Source organism: Pongo pygmaeus, chromosome 16 (genome assembly GCF_028885625.2).
Source record: "Pongo pygmaeus isolate AG05252 chromosome 16, NHGRI_mPonPyg2-v2.0_pri, whole genome shotgun sequence".
Taxonomy (NCBI): Eukaryota; Metazoa; Chordata; class Mammalia; order Primates; family Hominidae; genus Pongo; species Pongo pygmaeus.
In genome coordinates, this window is record NC_072389.2 from 48,221,474 (window position 1) to 48,241,939 (window position 20,466).

The following is a 20,466-nucleotide window of genomic DNA, read 5'->3' on the forward strand; positions in this document are numbered from 1 at the left end:
ATAAGGCAGCATATATTAGTGAATAAGAGTAAATGATCTGAAGCCAAGCTGCCTGGGTTTGAATCCTAGCTCTGCCACTTACTGTTACTGCAACCTTGTGTGAAAACTAAACCTCTCTGTAGCTCCATTTCCTTGTCAAATTCAAATGCTATTTCCCGACATGAAATGGGTTGTTTTTCTCTGGTAGCTTTCAAGATTTTTAATCTTTTTTTTTTTTTTTTCAAGAGATGAAGTCTCAGCTGGGCATGATGGCTCACACCTGTAATCCTAGCACTTTGGGAGGCCGCAGGGAGCGGATCAATTGAGGTCAGGAGTTCAAAACCAGCCTGGCCAACATGGTGAAACCTCATCTCTACTAAAAATACAAAAAAATTAGCCTGGCCTGGTGGCGGGCACCTGTAATCCCAGTTACTTGAGAGGCTGAGGCAGGAGAATCACTTGAACCCAGGAGGTGAAGTCTGCAGTGAGCCGAGATCGCACCACTGCACGCCAGCCTGGGCGACAGAGTGACACTCCATCTCAAAAAAAAAAAAAAAAAAAAAAGAAGATGAGGTCTCACTATGTTTTGCCGGTTGGCTTCAATTTCCTGGGCTCAAAGGATCCTCTCACCTCAGCCTCCCAAATAGCTGGGACTACAGACACGCACCATTGTGCCTGGCTTCTTTTTTTGTTTTCAGCAGTTTGCTTTATGATGTGTCTGAGTGTGGTTTTCTTATCTGCTTGAGATTTACTGAACTTTTTGAATCTGCAAATTTGTCTTTCACCAAATTTGGGAAATTCTCAACCAATTATTTCTTCAAATATTTTTTCTGCATTATTTTTCCCTTCCTTTTGGGACTTCAATGACACAAATGTCAGATTGAAAAAAAAAATTGTCCCATAGATCCCTAAGGTTATATTTTTTTTATTCCCCATCTCTTTTCTGTCTGTTCTCCAGACTAAATAATTTCCACTGATCTGATTTCACATTCATGGACACTTTACCTCATCTCCAGTCTAGTATATATATTTTTAAAACAACATAGCCTTGCTGTGTTGCCCAGGGTGGACTGCAGTGGCATGATTATAGCTCACTGTAACTTCAAACTCCTGGGCTCAAGTGATCCTCTCCTCAGCCTTCCAAGTACCTAAGACCATAGGCACGTACCACCAAACAGAGCTAATTTTTTTTATTATTATTTTTTATTTTTTTAGAGATGGGGTCTTATATTTCCCAGGCTGGCCTTGAATTCCTGGCCTCAAGTGATCTTCCTGCCTGAGCCTCCCACAGTGCTGTTATTATAGGCCTGAGCCACTGTGCTCAGCCTTCCAGTTTACTATTGAGCACATCCAGTTAATTTTTGTTTCATCCAGTATTTTTTCAATTCTATTATCTCCATACGGTTGGTTTTTTTAGTTCCTATTTTTCTGATAACTTCTATCTTTCAACTCTTTCAAGAGTGTTTACCTTCACCTTATGTTTCAAGGCTAACTAGCTGCTTTAAAACTCTTTGATAAGTTTAACATTTAAAACATCTCAGGACTGGCATTTGGTTGTTTTTCCCTTGAGAATTGGTCAGATTTTTCTGGTTCTTTGTATGTCAAGTAATTCTGGATATTATCTTGTATATTTGGAATATTACATTGGGAGGTTCTGGTCCTGTTAAAAACCTCTGGAAAAATGAACAGTTTTAAAGTGTTTTAGAAGGCAATAAATTCAGGTTCAACAAGTTCTGTCTCATCCTCTGTGGATGGTGATTCCAATGTTAGTTTTCAGAGCCTGTGCTGTGGTGTTTTGATCTGCCCAGCACATGTACTCCTCGGGGGGTTGGTCTGGGACTTGAGTGATGGTTTAAATGAAGCTTACTTCTCAAAACTTTGGCTATGCCTCTTTGAGCCTATTCTGCACATGTGCAGCTTGGAGGTGAGCCCAGGACTTGTGTGGACCTCAAAAATATAAGATTCCCCTTCTATAGTTCTCTCCTCTTGGGGATTTCCCACCCCAGCCCTCCCACTTTCTAGCTCCAAAGGGCCCTTCTCCCCAGTTTCTCTGGCCAGAATGACATGTTTCTCTCAGTTTTAGTCTCCCATGCTGTCAGTCAGATTTATGACTGCGGATGCCCTTGGCGTGAAGCCACGAGGCAAAGACAGAAAAAAATGATGAAGTTTAACCTTGTACTCTTTGGAACACAGGAGCCTCTTTTCCCAGTTCCTCACCAGAGAGACTGGTTTTCTCTTGAGATTATGGGCATCTGCGCGGCCACCATGGCTGTGCAGCTCTACGCCTGAGGCTGGCCTTGGGAGAAGGCCAGAGGAAAAATAAAATAAACACACTCCTTTTATATTCTGGCTATGAGGGGCTTTTTTTCCTGATCCTCTGACCAGAAAGAGGTGGCATTTCTCATGGAGTTCTGCTGTTCATGCTTGTTGTACAGTTCTAGGACTCAGCTGTTCTTGGGTGAAAGTTGGGAAATAAAGAAAGAAAAAGCCTCAGGAAACTCACTACCTGTAATGATAATTCTTACATTTTGACTTTAGTTCCCATCTGCCTGCTATTCTACTTTTCAGAGACTTCAGCTGTTGTGGTTTTTTGTATCCTGTGAAAGTATGAGGAATTAGATATTGGATTTTATGAAATGTCTTTTTTTTTTTTTTTTTTTAAAAGACAGAGTCTTGCTGTATCACCCAGGCTAGAGTACAATGGTGCAATCTTGGCTCACTGCAACCTCCACCTCCCAGGTTCATGCCTCAGATTCTCCTGCCTCAACCATCCGAGTAGCTGGGATTACAGGCGCGGGCCACCACACCTGGGTAATTTTTGTATTTTTAGTAGAGACAGGGTTTCACCATGTTGGCCAGGCTGGTCTTGAACTCCTGGCCTCAAGAGATCTGCCTGCCTTGGCCTCCCAAAGTGCTGCGATTACAAGCGTGAGCCACTGCACCCAGCTTGAAATGTCTTTTAAAAAGTTACAATGACAAGCTAGGTGTTGGTGGTGGGCAACTGTCATCTCAGCTACTCAGGAGGCTGAGGCACAAGAATTGCTTACACCTGGGAGGCGGTGGTTGCAGTGAGCCAAAATCTCACCACTGCACTCCAGCCTGCGGGGCAGAGCGAGACTCCATCTCAAAAAAAAAAGGCTATAATGACCATATTAGTTTTCATCTTTAACCTATTCATTTAAGAAGTTTCCATCAAGGCACTGTTAGAATAAACCCAATCTGAGCATTGTCTCTTTTGGGCTATGAGCTGTCTCCTAAGTATGGTTTTGGCCATATTCCATGGATTTTGATCTGTGTTGTTCTCGTTAATTGCTAAATAGTCACTGATTTCTCCATCTCTCTCTAGCTTTTTCCTTGCATTCAGCAGTCATATGGAATAGTATTTTAAAATTCCTAATTTGTTAGTTTTTGAGCTCTCTTTTGTTAAGTATTATTTTATTGTATTGTGGACAGTGTAAGTATCCTACATAATTTCCCTTTTTGAAAACTATTGAGATTCTTACATGGCCTAATTTATTAACCAATCTGTTGTTAATAATCCATGGACATGCCAGGCACAATGGCTCACACCTATAATCCAAACACTTTGGGAAGCCATGGTGGGAGAATCACTTGAGGTCAGGAGTTCAAGATCAGCCTGGGCAACCCAGCAAGATGCTGTCTCAAAAAAAAAAAAAAAAAAAAAAAAAAATCCATGGGCATTTGATAAAAATATATTCTCCAATAGGAACAAACTTCTGTAGAACATATTACTAAATCAAGCTTAATTTTAAAAATTCTCTAAGTCCTTATTTATTAGGATGACTTGACCAGCCATAAAACTATCTCCCACTATCACTATGTTTTTGTTTAATTCTACTTATGTACCAAAACAACACGCATGAAAATAAATAGAAACTGAATTTATTATCTGTCTTTTCTCCTAACCTCCCCATATTTGTAGGCAATATAGATAAAATGCTTACACATTCTCTGCAATCCTTCCTTTACAATCTCTAGGCTGTTTCTTTCCCCTAAACAATTAGTCATTCAATAAGCATTCAAAGCAAACTTGTCAATGCTTACTATTAATACCACCACCTCTTACAATCTCATGGTAGGACCAGTGTAATTGATTCCTGATTAATCTTCTTGAGTTATCTCCTCACTCTTCCAATCTATCTGCGGCATCACTCTCACACTAAAAAGCTACCAGAATAAATGCTAGTCACTTGCTCAAAAATTTTTAATCATTCCATGATTTCTTTTTTAAAGTTCTTTATTTCAATAGTTTTTCCTTAGCTTATGTTCAGTATTTTCTTCCCTTAAAAATATAGGCTTCTAAGTAAATTAGTGAACATGTTTAAAAGATACTAATCACTCTTATGCTTCTTTAGATGGTCACAGAGGTCCTACAGCTAATAAAGTGATCTTTCTACTTAATGCCATGTTTGAGACCTCTAATTAAACATTTAGAGGCCAAAATAACAATAAAAAAACTGATTTAAGGCTGAATTTTTGAGACCTAAAAATGAGGATGTAAAACCAACATGTCAATCTACATTTTTTTTAAATAAAAAGAAACTAAATTCAGATATGTCAAAGTCATTTTAAATTACTATAAAAATTAAGAAGAATCTCTTGTACTGAATTGCTTCTCGGTGCTTAAAACAAGTAGCAAAGGCCAGGCACGGTGGCTCACGCCTGTAATCCCAGCACTTTGGGAGGCCGAGGCGGGCGGATCACAAGGTCAGGAGATCGAGACCATCCTGGCTAACACGGTAAAATCCTGTCTCTACTAAAAATACAAAAAAAAAAAAATTAGCCGGGCGCAGTGGCGGGCGCCTGTAGTCCCAGCTACTCGGGAGGTTGAGGCAGGAGAACGGCGTGAACCCGGGAGGTGGAGCTTGCAGTGAGCCGAGATCACGCCACTGCACCCCAGCCTGGGCGACAGAGTGAGACTCCGTCTCAAAAAAAAAAAAAAGAAAACAAGTAGCAAAGTAGTTAAGTACATGCCAAAAATCACTTCTTAGCAAATATAAGGTCTTTTGTTAGAAGAGTTTTCCACCTAACAGATTGTTATCTCATTAGCACCACTTGTGGTAAAGGTTTTGTTATAAAATGAAGGAGGAGGGGAAACACAGGATGTTGCCAGACTCATTCATTGCTGACTGTTGTCTTCCATCATTCTGTGTTTCTAAATGACCAAGTCCAAATTCTTACAAACCTCCACAACTGCCCCATATTCTCCACTATTCCCCACTGTGTACTCTCAACTAAGGTAGGCTAGGCTTTTTCAATGTCTCTGAAAATGCTACACTCACAGTTCCCTAAAAACATTTCTGTTTTCTACCTGGGTTCTCCTTTATCCCTACCACACATCCAAATTTTACACAAGGTCAAATCGAATCTCATTTTCTCCATGACATCTTCCCTTACTACATCAGCCCCTACTGATCAATTCCTTCTTAAAAATCCTATGAGTCCTAGTGTTTTATACTATAAAATCTGGCTGTTAATGCTATTTCCTCTTGTATCATTCTTAACTGCATAACATGCACACATATGAGGTCAACAAGGCAGGGAACATAAAACTTTGTATGGGCACACTGGCTCATGCCTGTAATCCTGGTACTCTGGGAGGCTGAGGTAGGAGGACTGCTTGAGTCCAGGAGTTTGAGACCAGTCTGGGCAACATAGCGAGACTTGTCTCTACAAAAAATTTAAAAATTAGCTGGGTGTGGTGGTGTAAGCCTGTGGTTCCAGCTACTTGGGAGGCTGAGGTGGGAGGATCACTTGTGCCCAGGAAGTTGAAGCTGCAGTGAGCTGTACTCCAGCCTGGGTGATGAGCGAGACCTGTCTAAACAAACAAACAAAAAAACAAAAAAACAGCAACCCCCTCCCGCCAACAAAACAAACAAAAAACCTTCGTAACTTAGACTATGGTGATGAGAAATAAAAACCATCACCCCTATTTCTTCCTCTGTAGCTTTTGTATACATCCTTCATTTTCCTTAAAAGTATGTAACTGAAAGGACATAATTAAAGCATAACAGAGGGTAAAATAATCAGGGAAAATGTGGATAAATACAGAAAGATATGAATTGTAGAAATAAGACATAAATATTTTGAGTAGAATACCTAGAAATATTCTTGAATATTTTCTAGGTATAGTTTTCATCAATTTTAGATCCAAAGAGGGGATGAGAAGATAATTTTTAAAATACTGGACTTTGCCTTCACCCTATTGATTTCACTGCCTAAACCAGGGGTCCTCAACCCCGGGGCCACGGACGAGTACAGTCTATGGCCTGTTGGGAACCTTGGGAATGGGCTGCACAGCAGGAGGTGAGCGGCAGGTGAGCAAAGCTGCATCAGAATTTACAGCCGCTTCCCATCACTCGCATTGTCGCGTGAGCTCCGCCTCCTGCCAGATCAGCAGCCACATTAGATTCTAATACGAGCGCAAACTCTACTATGAACTACCCATGTGAGGAATCTAGGTTGCCCACTCCTTATGAGAATCTAATGACTGACAATCTGTCACTGTCTCCCATTACCCCCAGATGGGACCATCTAGTCGCAGGAAAACAAGCTTAGGGCTCCCACTGATTCTACATTATGGTGAGTTATATAATTACTTCATTATATATTACAATGTAATAATAATAGAAATAAAATGCACAATAAATGTAATGCACTTGAATCATCCCAAAACCATCCCCCTCATCCGTGGAAAAGCTGTCTTCCACAAAACCGGTCCCTGGTGCCAAAAAAGTTGGGGACCATTGGCCTAAACAAAAGACAAGTTTTCCTCATTGTATTTTAAAAATTCCCATTTTATCCTTTTAAGCACGTCTCCATTAATAGCCATAGTTGTCTCACAACTGTAAAGAATATGTAAATAAGATGAGTTTTAAAATGTTTTCGTTATTACAAACATTACTAACCACATATTAATAGTATTAGTAATAGTAATGGCTAACATGTAGCACTTACTGTGTACCATGGACTATTCTACTTTACATGTAATAACTCTGCTAATCCTTTAACCAATAAAATAGGTACTATTATAATATTATTATCCCTGATTTGCAAATAAGAAGTTGAGGCACACAGAGCTTAAGTAACTTGCCCAAGATCACATAATCAGTAAGTGGATCTTAGTGATTTAGATGAATCTTGGATCTAAGATTTAAATCTAAGCAGTCTGACTGCTTGGAATAATCAGATAGACAGACTTGATAGTATAATCACTGTCTGTATTTTCTCCTAGTATGAAAAATGATTAAATTTAATAAAGCAATTTAAGCCACTTATTCTTAGCTTCAAAAACTTCTATTTCCTGATATTCAAGAAATCTGTACTTGCAAACCATATTTTAGCACAATAATTATTTAAAAAAATAAAGATTCTGACACCATCTTCACATAGCTAATATAAAATAAATTTAAGCCAACCTTTAGCATGTCTTATATTATAACCTGATATTCTGGCCAGAACAGTCTGTATCCATCGTGCCAGGGTCAAAAGTTGAGCAAGAGCATCTGCATTCTCACTGAAAAATGATATTTAAAAATTATTACAACCATGGGTACAAAGTCAAGTGGAAAAGCTGAATTTCTATTATTTCCTTGGATAAATGGTCATATAAAAAAGTTAAGTTCCTCCAGATTAATTTCCTAGGTCACAGAAACATGTGTCTAAAAATGTACCTTTTTGGGAAGGAAATTTTAAACTTACAAGAAGTAAGTCACCACCCACATGCCAATCACCCACAGGTAGTAAATGTCAGTAAATAGAATCACCATTCTAGTTGCTCCAGTCAAAAACTAGGTGTTGTCATTGATTTCTCTGATTCCCTCACACCCCACATTCTAATCTATTAATTAACCTTGCAGGTTTTATCTTTCAAATATATCCCAAGTTCATCACTTCTTCCTACCTCTCATTACTACCCCCTAATCCAAGTCACGTCAGCCCTCACTTGGATTACTTAAATAGACTCCTAAGTGTTCTTCCTGCTTCTAATCTTGTGTTTCATTTAAGTATGAATTCATCATATAGCAGCTAGAAGAATTTTCTAAAAATGTAAATAGGATCATTAAGTTCTAATCTTTGCTCATAATCCCTTTTATGATCTGGTCTTTGCTTGCTCCATTCCATGTTGCCTTCTTGTTGTGACTCAGACATGATCATGGGGTTCCAAACTTGGAGCCTTTGCTTTTTTTTTTTTTTTTGAGATGGAGTCTCACTCTGTCGCCAGGCTAGAGTGCAGTAGCACGATCTTGGCTCACTGCAACCAACCTCTGCCTCCTGGGTTCAAGCGATTCTCCTGCCTCAGCCTCCCGAGTTGCTGGGATTACAGGTGCCTGCCACCACGCCCAGCTAATTTTTGTATTTTCAGTAGAGACAAGGTTTCACCATGCTGGCCAGGCTGGTCTCGATCTCTTGACCTCGTGATCCACCCGCCTCAGCCTCCCAAACTGCTGGGATTACAGGCATGAGCTACCACACCCAGCCGAGCCTTTGCTCTTGATATAGCCTGTGCTTAGAATTTTCTTCTCCCAGAGAAAAGCAGTCATTATTCCTCACTTTATTCAGGTCTCTGTTCAAATGTCACCATCTCAGAGAAGAGCTCCCTGACAACTCTGTCTATAAATAGCCTCATGCCCCAGTCTGTCTTCAGCCCTTTAACCTACTGCTTTAGGTTTCTCATAGTATTCCTCACTACTCAACATTTTTTTTTTTTTTTTTTTTTTTTATTGCCAGTCTCTCCTTCCTAAAATGGACATAAGGACAGGGACTTGAGACAGACTGTTATTAAGAACAAAGAAGGGCTGGGTGCAGTGGCTCAGGCCTGTAGTCCAGCACTTTGAGAGGCTGAGGTGAGTGGGTCGCTTAAGCCCAGGAGTTAGAGACCAGCCTGGGAAACATAGTGAAACCCCGTCTCTACAAAAAATACAAAAATTAGTGGGGTGTGGTGACACATGCCTGTGGTCCCAGCTACTTGGGAGGCTGAGGTGGAAGGATCATCTGAGCCCAAGAAGGTTGATGCTGCAATGAGCTAAGATCACACCACTGCACTCCAGCACACAGTGAGACCCTATCTTAAAAAAAAAAAAAAAAAAAAAAAAAAGAACCAAGAAGGACCAGAAACAGTGTTATTAAAAACAAAATAGGAATCTTTTTATTGAAAGAATAGTCTTCAGCAAAGGTAAAATATACAATGAACTGTGCCAAAATTTACATATCTGGGCACAAATTTGACCTAAGAAGTTTTTTTTGTTCTCAAAAAATGGAAATGTACTATGACTGGTTATAACCAATTTTCTTTACAGATACCAGTTTATTAGTTTTAAATTTTATGGTAAGTTTATATTATAAATTTTTAATCAAAATCTTAGTTTTGACAGTTTTTATATGCTTTTATCTTTACTATCTTAGATTACATTCATGCTGATTTTCTAAAATCCAGAAAAGGCAAATATAATCAACTATATGGGTAAATCGAAGTATCTAATAAAACTGTTATGTATAATCATGTATTTCAGATCCTGAGTAACAGAACTGTTACTACAGATTAAAAGTGTGCCAGAGTTCTAAGAGACCTAGTTTTAAGGATCAGTTTTCTGAATTTAGAAAGAACTGCTCTGAAGCATCTGATCCTTAAAGTCATCAAGGAAAGAAGTAGCTAAATAGTCTGTTAGAGAACAATTTACATAGTTTAATAATCCTATTTTGGGGGAGCCACTGTGTAAAAAAGGCTTGTACAAGAAGTTGGAAAGTCACTTTATTATGATATTCCTTTATCTTTGTCTTCTGCTGTACAGCTAGGTAAGGCTTTGGAGTCAGGTCTGGGTTTGAATCTTAGGTCTGTCTTGGGACAAGTAAAAACTATCCATAGTCTCCAATTCCTTATCTTTAAACGGAAATAATAGTACCTACTTCAATAGACTACTGTGAGAATTAAATAAGATAATGCAGCATTTGCTTGGTAGAATGCCTAAAATATATTAATTACTCAAATCAAAGATAATTCTTTCTCATGTTACCACATATGTTGAAGAAGACAATTTCAATTTAGGTCTATCAATGACATGGAATATTAGAGATTAGAACAACTCTTTATTTATTTATTTATTTTTGACACAGAATGTAGCTCTGTCGCCCAGGCTGGAGTGCAATGGTATGGTCTCGGCTCACTGAAACCTCCACCTCCCGGGTTCAAGCAATTCGCATGCCTCAGCCTCCTGAGTAGCTGGGATTACACCCATGTGCCACCACGCCAAGCTAATTTTTGTATTTTTAGTAGAGATGGGTTTTTGCCACATTGGCCAGGCTGGTCTCAAACTCCTGATCTCAGGTGATCTGCCTGCCTCGGCCTCTCAAAGTGCTGGGATTCAGGCGTGAGGCACTGTGCCCAGCCAAGGTTAGAGCAATTCTTTTTTTTTTTTTTTTTTTTACGAGACGGAGTCTCGCGTTGTCGCCCAGGCTGTAATGCAATGGCTCAATCTCGGCTCACTACAACTGCCACCTCCCAGGTTCAAGCAAATCTCCTTGGCTCAGCCTCCCAGGTAGCTGGGATTATAGGTGCCCACCACCACGCCCAACTAATTTTTTTGTATTTTTAGTACAGACGGGTTTCATTATGTTGGCCAGGCTGGTCTCGAACTCCTGACCTCGTGATCCACCCGCCTTGGCTTCCCAAAGTGCTGGGATTACAGGTGTAAGCCATGGCGCCCCGCCAGAGCAAGTCTTTATATTGACCCTTCTCGCCCAACCTAACACCTTTGAACTTTTATGGGGACATAAAGGTATTTTTATCAACAAAACCATTTTCTTTAGCAGAATTTAGGTTTACCATTACAAATTCATTGCATTTTAAAGCAACTGAAATAATATAAATATTATAGTACTGTTATCATCCCGTAGAACAGTGAGAATATAGAAATATATAATTAAATTTCCAAGTTGTCATACAAAAACTAATAATTTGGTGTTAATTCCATTTACAGATCAGAATATAAAAATTTAAAAACTCAAAATGCTTAAAACACTACCCAAAGAGAGATATATAAAAACAAATCTAGTGTTTCTATTTAATTTTTTTAGTTAACATTTGTCCATATCTCTAGAGCTACAGCATTTGGATCTTCAGAAAAATGAAACTAAAAATAATACAAAGATCATTAGGGCTATCAGACTCCAACTGGCAACTCTAATGATGGCAAAGGGCCATATGAAAGGAATGAATTTTTTTTGCATCTTTTCTCCTTTTGTGAGTGCTAAGGCAGAGGTCAGAGTTCTATTGCTTTAATGGTTGCTGGAAAATATAACCACAATATACAGATTTGAGTAAATAAACATTCTAGTTCTCTTAGAGTCCAAAAATTAGGCTTTTGATCACATTTTAAAAGTATAATACAAGATATAAAATGAAAAAGTATTAATTCCTTTAAAGAATAAAAAACAGTAATCTAACAAAAACAGGCACAAATTAAAGAACTAAAGACAACTTTCTATTTGTTTTTGAGACAGGGTCTCGCTCTGTCACCCAGGCTGGAGTGCAGTGGCGCAATCTCGGCTCACTGGAGCTTCAATCTCCTGGGCTCCAGTGATTCTCCCACCTCAGCCTCCTCAAGTAACTGGGTCTACAGGCGTGTGCTACCACACCTGGCTAATTTTTTTTGTGTGTGTGTGTTTTTTGTAGAGATGGGGTTTTACCATGTTACCCAGGCTGGTCTCGAACCCCTGAGCTCTGTCAATCCGCCCACCTCAGTCTCCCAAAGTGCTGGGATCACAGGCCACTGCACCTGGCCAACTTTTAAAAAATTAACCAAAACATAAATTAAAATATACCTGTTTATCTTTTGAGGTTGCAAAGGAATAATGGGGATGACAGTATTGCACAGAGATTTGCAAAGAGGGCAAAGATATTCTCCACTTTCCAAGTCAAAAAGGTCAACATGAATGCGCTGCTGAGAGCTCAGCTGTACAGCTTCAAAATACCTGCAAAATTACAAAGACACAGGCCCATTCAGAACTACACATGCATCTCCAAGTGTGTATCTCCACTTGCTCCAATCCAAGTTTTAAAAATCTGGAATTTTTGCCCCAATAAACATCTTTAGAACATACATGCAAAAACACACAAGTTGTAATTATAGAAGAAACAGGTTGCCCATTATTTTGGGAACAAATTGGAAAATACATCAGAGCAGATATAAATTTAAAATAAGTTTATTGAATCATAACTCATCTCTTGCCTCAACAGCATGGTGATACAGCATGGACACTACTTTCCTCAGTTTCTAATGATGAACTGAAGTAGTGAGGGCTATCATGGAAAAATTATATATTGTAATCTAAAGCCAAATGGGTAAACTCTACACAAAAGATTTCTCAGGAATTACATTTTTGAATTTTTATATTTTCCAGAGATAGAATGAGAACTTCTTGTCCTATTCATCCTATTCTATTTAAAAGGTACTTTTCACAGCTGTATGTTTTGAGAGAAATTAGATTTTTATAAAGATTACTTTTTTATTATTTATTTGTTGTATTTATTAATTTTTTTGAGACGATGTTTCGCTCGTGTCCCAAGCTGGAGTGCAATGGCGCAATCTTGGCTCACTGGAATCTCCGTCTCCTGGGTTCAAGTGATTCTGCCTCAGCCTCTGGAGGAGCTGGGATTAAAAGCATGTGCCACCACACTCGGCTAATTTTTGTATTTTTAGTAGAGACAGGGTTTTACCACGTTGGCCAGGCTGGTCTCAAACTCCTGACCTCAGGTGATCCTCCTGCCTCAGCCTCCCAAAGTGCTGAGATTACAGGTGTGAGCCACCATGCCCAGCCAATTATTACTATTTTTACATGAATACTGATGAAGAGCAACTGATTAGTTTATGGAGAGCAAGCACAAAGGAACACTGAAAATCTAAAGTTGGTAACTTTACACACCACTTTCCAACTTTGATAATAATAATTCATGCAAACAGAATTAGTAATTAAAACTGTTTCAATTATTCAAATAAGAAGAAAGGAAAGAAGACATGAGAAAACATGCCTTTTTGTGGCCTTGAGTGAACTTCAATGTTCCTAGTCTCTTTCAAGAACATGTCAGAAGGACAACTTACTTCTGCCAGCACACTGCATGCATTACATGACCACAGCTTCCTGTATAAGTTCCATATGCCAAGTCTGGATCCATGAAAAGTGGGTCTAGGGTTTCTGGTACAAGGTATAAAAAGGAGTGAAAAAGAGAGACAGGTTATCAGGTCCAAAGTCTAATCACAAACTGTCTTAGGAATGTCCAAGCAAAGTGTCACAATATCATGATAGGAGGATATATAGTAACAAAAAGGGAAAAGTAATAGTAACAAAAGAGAAAAGCATAAAGCTAGCCTGTCAGATATGATTCTAAAATTAGTATGGATTAATAACTCTATCTTTGATTTACTTTTTAATCCTGAATATTGAGTTTAATCTGCATTATCTTGGTTATTTAAGTGATCTTCTATGTTTCCAAGATAATTTACTTTTTTAATTTTAATAGTAATTTGATAAATAATAATTTTAAGGGATACTTAGGGGAATTATAACCTCATTAAGAAAAGCACAGATTGAGGATTTCAAATTCTGGTTTCATCACTTGTAACTCATGGCCATGGGTAAGTTACTTGACCTCTCTGTGCCACAAGTCCTTCATCTATAAAATGGAACTAATAGTGATGACTAACTCATAGGACTGTTGTGAGGATTAAGTAAGTAAATACACATAAAGCACTTAACAAGTGCCTGGCAATGTTAAGTTTTCAATAAATGCTAGTCTTTATTATCACTATTATTCCAAGGAGCTTGTTTGTTTTGTTTGTTTTGAGACAGGGTCTCACCCTGTTGCAGACCACAGGCTCATGCAACCATGCCTGGCTAATATGTTTGTAGAGATGAGGTTTTGCCATGTTGCCTAGGCTGGTCTCAAACTCCTGAGCTCAAGTGATCCACCCACACCAGCTTCCCAAAGTGTTGGGATTACAGGAGTGAGCCACCATGTCTGGCCTATTCCAAGGGTATTTTAAAATAATAATGATGCTAAAGCAGCTAACTCCTGATGTAACAAGTGCAATAAATTATCTAATTAGCATTCCTGCCAAGAAAATGTTTAACATGATTCTAATCAGGAGGCAACTTAACAATCAGATAAATTCAGAATGTGATACATTACACAAAGCAAGTGGCCTCAATTCTTCAAAAAAGCTACTATCATAAAAAAAGGAGGGACTAATCTGGATTAAAATAGAGTAAAGGAAATAACCAAAACAACACATAAATGTGTTTGGATCCTGAGTGAAAAAAAAAGTCTAGCAATTGAAGACATTTTGAGAACTGTTGAAGAAAAATTGATTTTATATTAGATAATATTCCTGGATTATTATTACTTTCTTAAATATGATAATGGCAGGGTAGATATATAACCCTCACTTTCAAATGTTTTTCAAGTAGTATTTTCTTTAATTACACAGGCATGAAAAGAAATGCACAAAAGGATATTTATTAAATAATACAGACCTCCTGAGAGTTCTATGGGTTTTCCCCTGTGCTGGGTTAAGGCAGTAGATTTCTGGACACAGGCCGATAATACCATGGCATTATTTTCTATTTTCACCTCTTGTTCTTCTTGGCAAAGGATACATGTCAGCACCTCTTTTTCAGTAACAGATGGACCCCGTTTAGGACCCAAAGCAATTCTAGAGTAGTCACTGATTGCTGGGGTGCTACCAAAAGAAATGATCAGAAATGAGGACACATGTTTTGGTCACTTGTCTTCATATTCTGGTAGATTTTAAGTAACTATAGGCAAGAAATATAAGAAAGATAATAAAAATAAAAATGATATTTAGCAATATTAAGTTAAAAGCTTCCCCCTTTCCTTTGTGACTTTCATCAGTTATTTGCTTATTACAAAATACAAGTGTTGCTAAGTGCAAAAAAACAGATGATAAAATGGAATGTATATTACAATTTTACTTCATTTACTATACCAATAAGCTAGGTTATTTTTTTTTCTGGATATAAAAGCAATACAGGCTTATTGAATAAATTTCGGAAAATCTATAACAGTATAAATAAGTGCTATATTCCCACAACCTAGAGATACCTACTAGTAACCTTGTACATTTCCTTCTAGGTCTGCTTTCTATTTATAATATACTTCTTCATATAAATAAGATCACATTACACAGATTTGCATCCTGCTATATTCACTTATAGTATCTTATATCATTAAAACTTCTTCAGAAACATTTTTAAATGGATACACAGCTCTTACTGTATGTGCCATAATAGTTGTATCCATTCCCTGCCATTAGGCATTTAGGTTTCTATTCTATTTTGGTAGCTATTCAAACTAAAAAACTTACACCTTAATAATTCAGCAATTCTTAGAATCTACTCTTACTGACTGGGCAAAACTCAGGATCTACTGATGCGTACAATAATATTTAAATAATAGCAAATATTTATAACATGCTGATTGTGAAGCTAGGCACTATTTCAAATACTTTACATGTTTACTCAAACCTTACAATAATCCTATGAGGTAGGTATTATTATTCCGTCTAGAGCAGCTGCTGCAAAGATGTCTGCTGCAGCAGTGGAGGCGCGGCTGGGGCAACGTGCTCCATGGAGCCCTTGGGTTGGGAACAGTAGGGAGCCCCACCCCTTCCGAGTTTGCGGGGCAGGAGCCCTGCGCTCCCGGGCACAGCTGCAACTGCCCAGCTCAGAAGTGCCTGTTCTGAGCCTCTCCCGACTTCCAATGCCCGCTCCGATTTTGGAGCAAAGCTGTGGCCAAGCCCAGGCACTGCCGCGGCCCCGGCCAGGTGTGTGCACACTCGGGGCGGTGCTGACACGTCAGCCCCCTGCTGCCTTGGCTCCCTCTGGTCTTTGGGTGCTGGTAAACATGGAAGGAAGGCCAAGGGGAAACAGGTGGCTCAGCATGGGCCTGCAGGTGCCCCTTGGCACAAACAGCCAGGGAGTTGTGGATGACATGTTGATGGCGGCATGAGGCAGACAGGTTCCTGGGCAGAAAGGGGTGGGTCCCCAGTGAAGTCCCACCTTCAAGCCAGGAATGGCCTGAAGCCTGGGGACCAGTATGTCAGTTACAGGTGGAGTCCACAGCCTGGAGTGAGAATTGATGGTGCTTTCTCTGGGTCTGTCCATGAACCAGTCAGCACACACTTTCTCCCTTCTGAAGTCCCTAAAAACCCCAGACTCAGCCAGACTCACATGGGGACTACCAGCTGCAGGAAGGAGCTACCCAATTCAAGTCTCCTGACTTGCTGGGATGACCTGCCTGTGGAAAGGAGATACCCACTCTGGATCTCCTCTCCACTGAGTGCTGGACACTCGCTGGGATGACCTGCCTGCAGAAAGAGCTACCCACTTCGGGTCCCTAGAGAGCTGTTCTGTTGCTTAATAAAGCTCTCCACCTTGCTCACCCTCCAGTTGTCCGTGTACCTCATTCTTCCTGGATGCAGGACAAGAACTCGGGAACCACCAAACGGCAGGACTGAAAGAGCTAGTAACATAAACGGCTGAAACGCCCACACCCACTGCTTGCCACGTTGCAGGTGACAAGAAGGAGAGAAGAGCTGTGGTCCTTCGGGGAGCCCAGACCTAGGGGCTCCCTGAGCCAGGGCTGTGACACCCTCTTTGGGGCTTCACAGTTTCTGGCATCTCTGAGCTGCCAGGTGCCACCACATTCCCTTTGTCCAGACAAGAGTCCCCGCAGCGGAACCTGCTGGTGCATATGATCCAGCTGCAGGCTTGCACAAAGCTGGCCCCTGTCCCTGTGCCTAGAGCTCCCTGCCCTGCCGCAGCAGCTGGCGTGCCTGGCTGTGCGCAGTGGCCAGACCCTGCAGGTGCCTGCTCATGCACCCCTGGTCACTCCACACCTGGCTCGTCCTTGGCAGGCATGGGATCCAGGCTGGTAGTGTCAGTCAAGTGCAGCCTGCCAGGCCAAGTGGGCAGGATGAGCCCAGAGAGACAGCAACATTCTGGCAAAGGTGCCACTGGCCACAGAGGTTTCTGGCTGGAAAAGCAACACCCTAAGGATCCTGTGACACTTCCACTTTTCAGATGAAGAAACTGAGGCCTAGTGACAACAAAAGACTCACCCAATGATTCATCAATAGTATGTAGCAGAGCCAGGATTTAATCCAGGTAATCTAGGCTCACAGTCCATGCCCTGAACTACTCTACAATGTTGTCTCTGTGCAAGAAGCTCCCTGAACTATAGTATATCATTGAACAATAAATAAATATTAATCATCATATAAAAATGAGCTTACCTAACATAGAATACTCTGCAGCTTTTTTGTTTTGTTTCATTTTGTTTGAGACAGAGTCTTGCACTGTTGCCAGGCTGGAGTGCAGTGGCGCAATCTCGGCTCACTGCAATCTCTGCCTCCCAGGTTCAAGTGATTCTCCTTGCCTCAGCCTCCCAAGTAGCTGGGATTACAGGTGCCTGCCACCATGCCCAGCTAATTTTTTTGTATTTTTAGTAGAGACAGAGTTTCACTATGTTGGCCAGGCTGGTCTCGAACTCCTGACCTCATGATCTGCCTGCCTTGGCCTCCCAAAGTGCCGGGATTACAGGCGTAAGCCACCGCGCCCGCCCTACTCTGCAGTTTTTAAAAGGTGGGACTCACTAAGTATGGTACCACCTCCTAGGAGGCATCTAGCAATAAATTATGAAAGGTTTACTTATTGATTGTCACAAGGTTCTAGTAGGCACAGGATACAGTCCCACAATTCACAGGACAGTACTGCATGAAAAAAAAAAAAAAAAAAAGCTGCCTAAATGCCAAGACTGAAAAACACTGAGCTTGTTTTGTATATAAGAACATACATAGATTTCCAAGACATACTACAGAGTGAAAATGGGAAGTTGTAGAGTGATATGTACATAATATTATCAATGCAAATAAAACCAAAGGCTGAATGACATGCTATAATTTCTGTGGCTACATATATTTGTATTAATAACACAGGAAAAATTCTGGCAAGATACACATAAAACTTATAACCAGAGAACCTCTGAGGAGGGGCAGAAAGAAGTCCAGGATTTGGGCTGGTGCTCAAATAGAATTTTAGCTTTATTTCTGACATTCAGTTTTCAAGAGGAAAATTATTAATATAACTATGTAATTTGGCCGGGCACACTAGCTCACACCTTGTAATCCCAGCACTCTGGGAGGCTGAAGTGGGAAGATCACTTGAGGCCAGGAGTTCAAGACCAGCCTGGCCAAAATGGTGAAACCCCATCTCTACTAAAAATACAAAAAAAAAAATTAGCCAGGTGTGGTGGTGGGCGCCTGTAATCCCAGCTACTCAGGAGGTGGAGGCAGGAGAATCACTTGGACCCAGGAGGCGGAGGTTGCAGTAAGCCGAGATCACGCCACTGTACTCCAGTCTAGGCGACAAAGCAAGACTCCATCTCGAGTGTGTGTGTGTGTAAAACTACATAATTAAAATTTTGGCTGGGTGTGGTGACACACACCCATAGTCCCAGCTACTCAGGAGGGTAAGGCAGGAGGATCACTTGAGCCCAGGAGTTTGAGACTGTAGTGCATCATAATTATGCCTGTGAAGAGCCACTGCATTCTAGCCTGGGCAACATAGTGAGACCCCATCTCTGAAAAAAAAAAACTGGTTTAAAAAAATATGAGAGAATATATTTGAGACTTTGGGATAGGAAAAGCTTTCTTAAACAAGATATTAATACAAAAAGTTAAAACTCTAAAAGACTGATAAATTTGTCTTTATCAACACTGCACACTTCTCTATGGCTAAACTCCATAATTAATGTTAAAGAAACAGGGACAAAATATGGGATACATATGTAACAAAGCTAATTATTAATAATTTTAAGACTTATATAAGTCAGTAAGACAAGAGCAAAGCACCCAATAGAGATGGGCAAAGAATAATAATAGGCAATTCCCAGAGGATAAAATGTAAAAGGTCAGTGAATAATCATATGAGAAGTTGCTCAACCTAGTACTAAATAGCAATTGGGGAAATTCAGCCAGATTGGCACAAATCTGTAATTTTAATAATATCACATTTTCAAGTACTGAAAATAGTTAAGTATTAGTGAGAACAAAGTAAATTAGGCACCTATATACACTATCAGGAGTAGAAACTAGTAAAACCACTCTGGATGGTAATGTGGCCATATCTATAAAAATTTTAACCCAGCCCTTTCACTTACTGGACTCCTTGACTAAGTACTTGCAGAGTTGTACAAGGAGACACATATGAAAAGGTTCTCATGAACTGTTATAAAGAAAAATTGGAAGCAACCTAAATGTCTAAAGTCAGATAAATAAACTATTATATAACCACGTCAGAGACCACTATGCAGCAGTCATAAACAATGATGTAGAATCTACGTTATAGGCCGGGCACAGTGGCTCACACCTGTAATCCCAGCGCTTTGGGAGGCCGAGGCAGGCGGATCACGAGGTCAGGAGATGGAGATCATCCTGGCTAACACGGTGAAACCCCCTCTCTACTAAAAATACAAAAAAATTAGCTGGGTGTGGTGGCGGGCGCCTGTAGTCCCAGCTACTCGGGAGGCTGAGGCAGGAGAATGGCGTGAACCCTGGAGGTGGAGCTTGCAGTGAGCCGAGACCGTGCCACTGCACTCCAGCCTGGGAGACAGAGTGAGACTCCGTCTCCCCCCAACAAAAAAAAAAAAAAAAAGAATCTACATTATAGAGCGACATGTACTGATATCAAAAGATTCCTAAGACATTGAAACAGCAAGCTGCAGACAAAATGTATGGTTAAAAAAGAAAAACCACTAGAAAACACGAAACAAGCCTCACTATTTCTTCATGTATACATGTTTATAAATGCACAGAAAGAGGTCTAAGAACAATGGTAATTTGTAATCATGGTTATGTGTGGAGAAAGATCAGTAATGCAGAAATGGTCAAAGGGGGACTTCCTGCATTATTTAAATTGCTTTCAATAAGAACACATTCAAAAATCACATGTCCAATTAATCAAGCAATAAAAATAAATAATGAAAGCATTAAGGCCATAAATGAACTCTGAGTACACCTTTGCTTACACCTTCTTATTTTATTGTCAGTAGTTTCTTTCTCACTATTTCTAAATAGTATGTTGTTAATACATAATATCTAGAGGTGGGACTTCGGCTTGTCATTTAAAATTTCCAGTTTTGTTACACTATAGTCAGCCAAGGAAAGCATACCTTCATATCTTTTTATTTTTAATCACTAATATAATCATTATTCTTTATGGTCCTTGTTAGCATACTCAACTTTGAGATTAAACATACATATCAGATAGGATATATTGTGCCTACTATTATTCCAAAACCACAATTTTCTAAAAGTATCCACAACATTTTTTTTTGAGACGGAGTCTCGCTCTGTTGCCCAAGCTGGAGTGCAGTGGCACAATCTCTGCTCA

At 39.9% G+C, this 20,466-nt stretch overlaps 1 protein-coding gene across 1 annotated transcript in view; it reads right to left on the reverse strand.

The window, feature by feature from the left end:
- UBR1 (ubiquitin protein ligase E3 component n-recognin 1) overlaps positions 1 to 20,466 on the reverse strand; it is a 228,767-nt gene that overhangs the window by 45,786 nt on the left and 162,515 nt on the right. Inside the window, exons 34-37 of the mRNA XM_054452124.1 lie at positions 14,530 to 14,735; positions 13,098 to 13,191; positions 11,821 to 11,970; positions 7,419 to 7,516 (exon numbers count right to left, since the gene is read on the reverse strand). Coding sequence (XP_054308099.1) covers positions 7,419 to 7,516; positions 11,821 to 11,970; positions 13,098 to 13,191; positions 14,530 to 14,735 — 548 coding nt within the window. The remainder of the gene's footprint in view (positions 1 to 7,418; positions 7,517 to 11,820; positions 11,971 to 13,097; positions 13,192 to 14,529; positions 14,736 to 20,466) is intronic.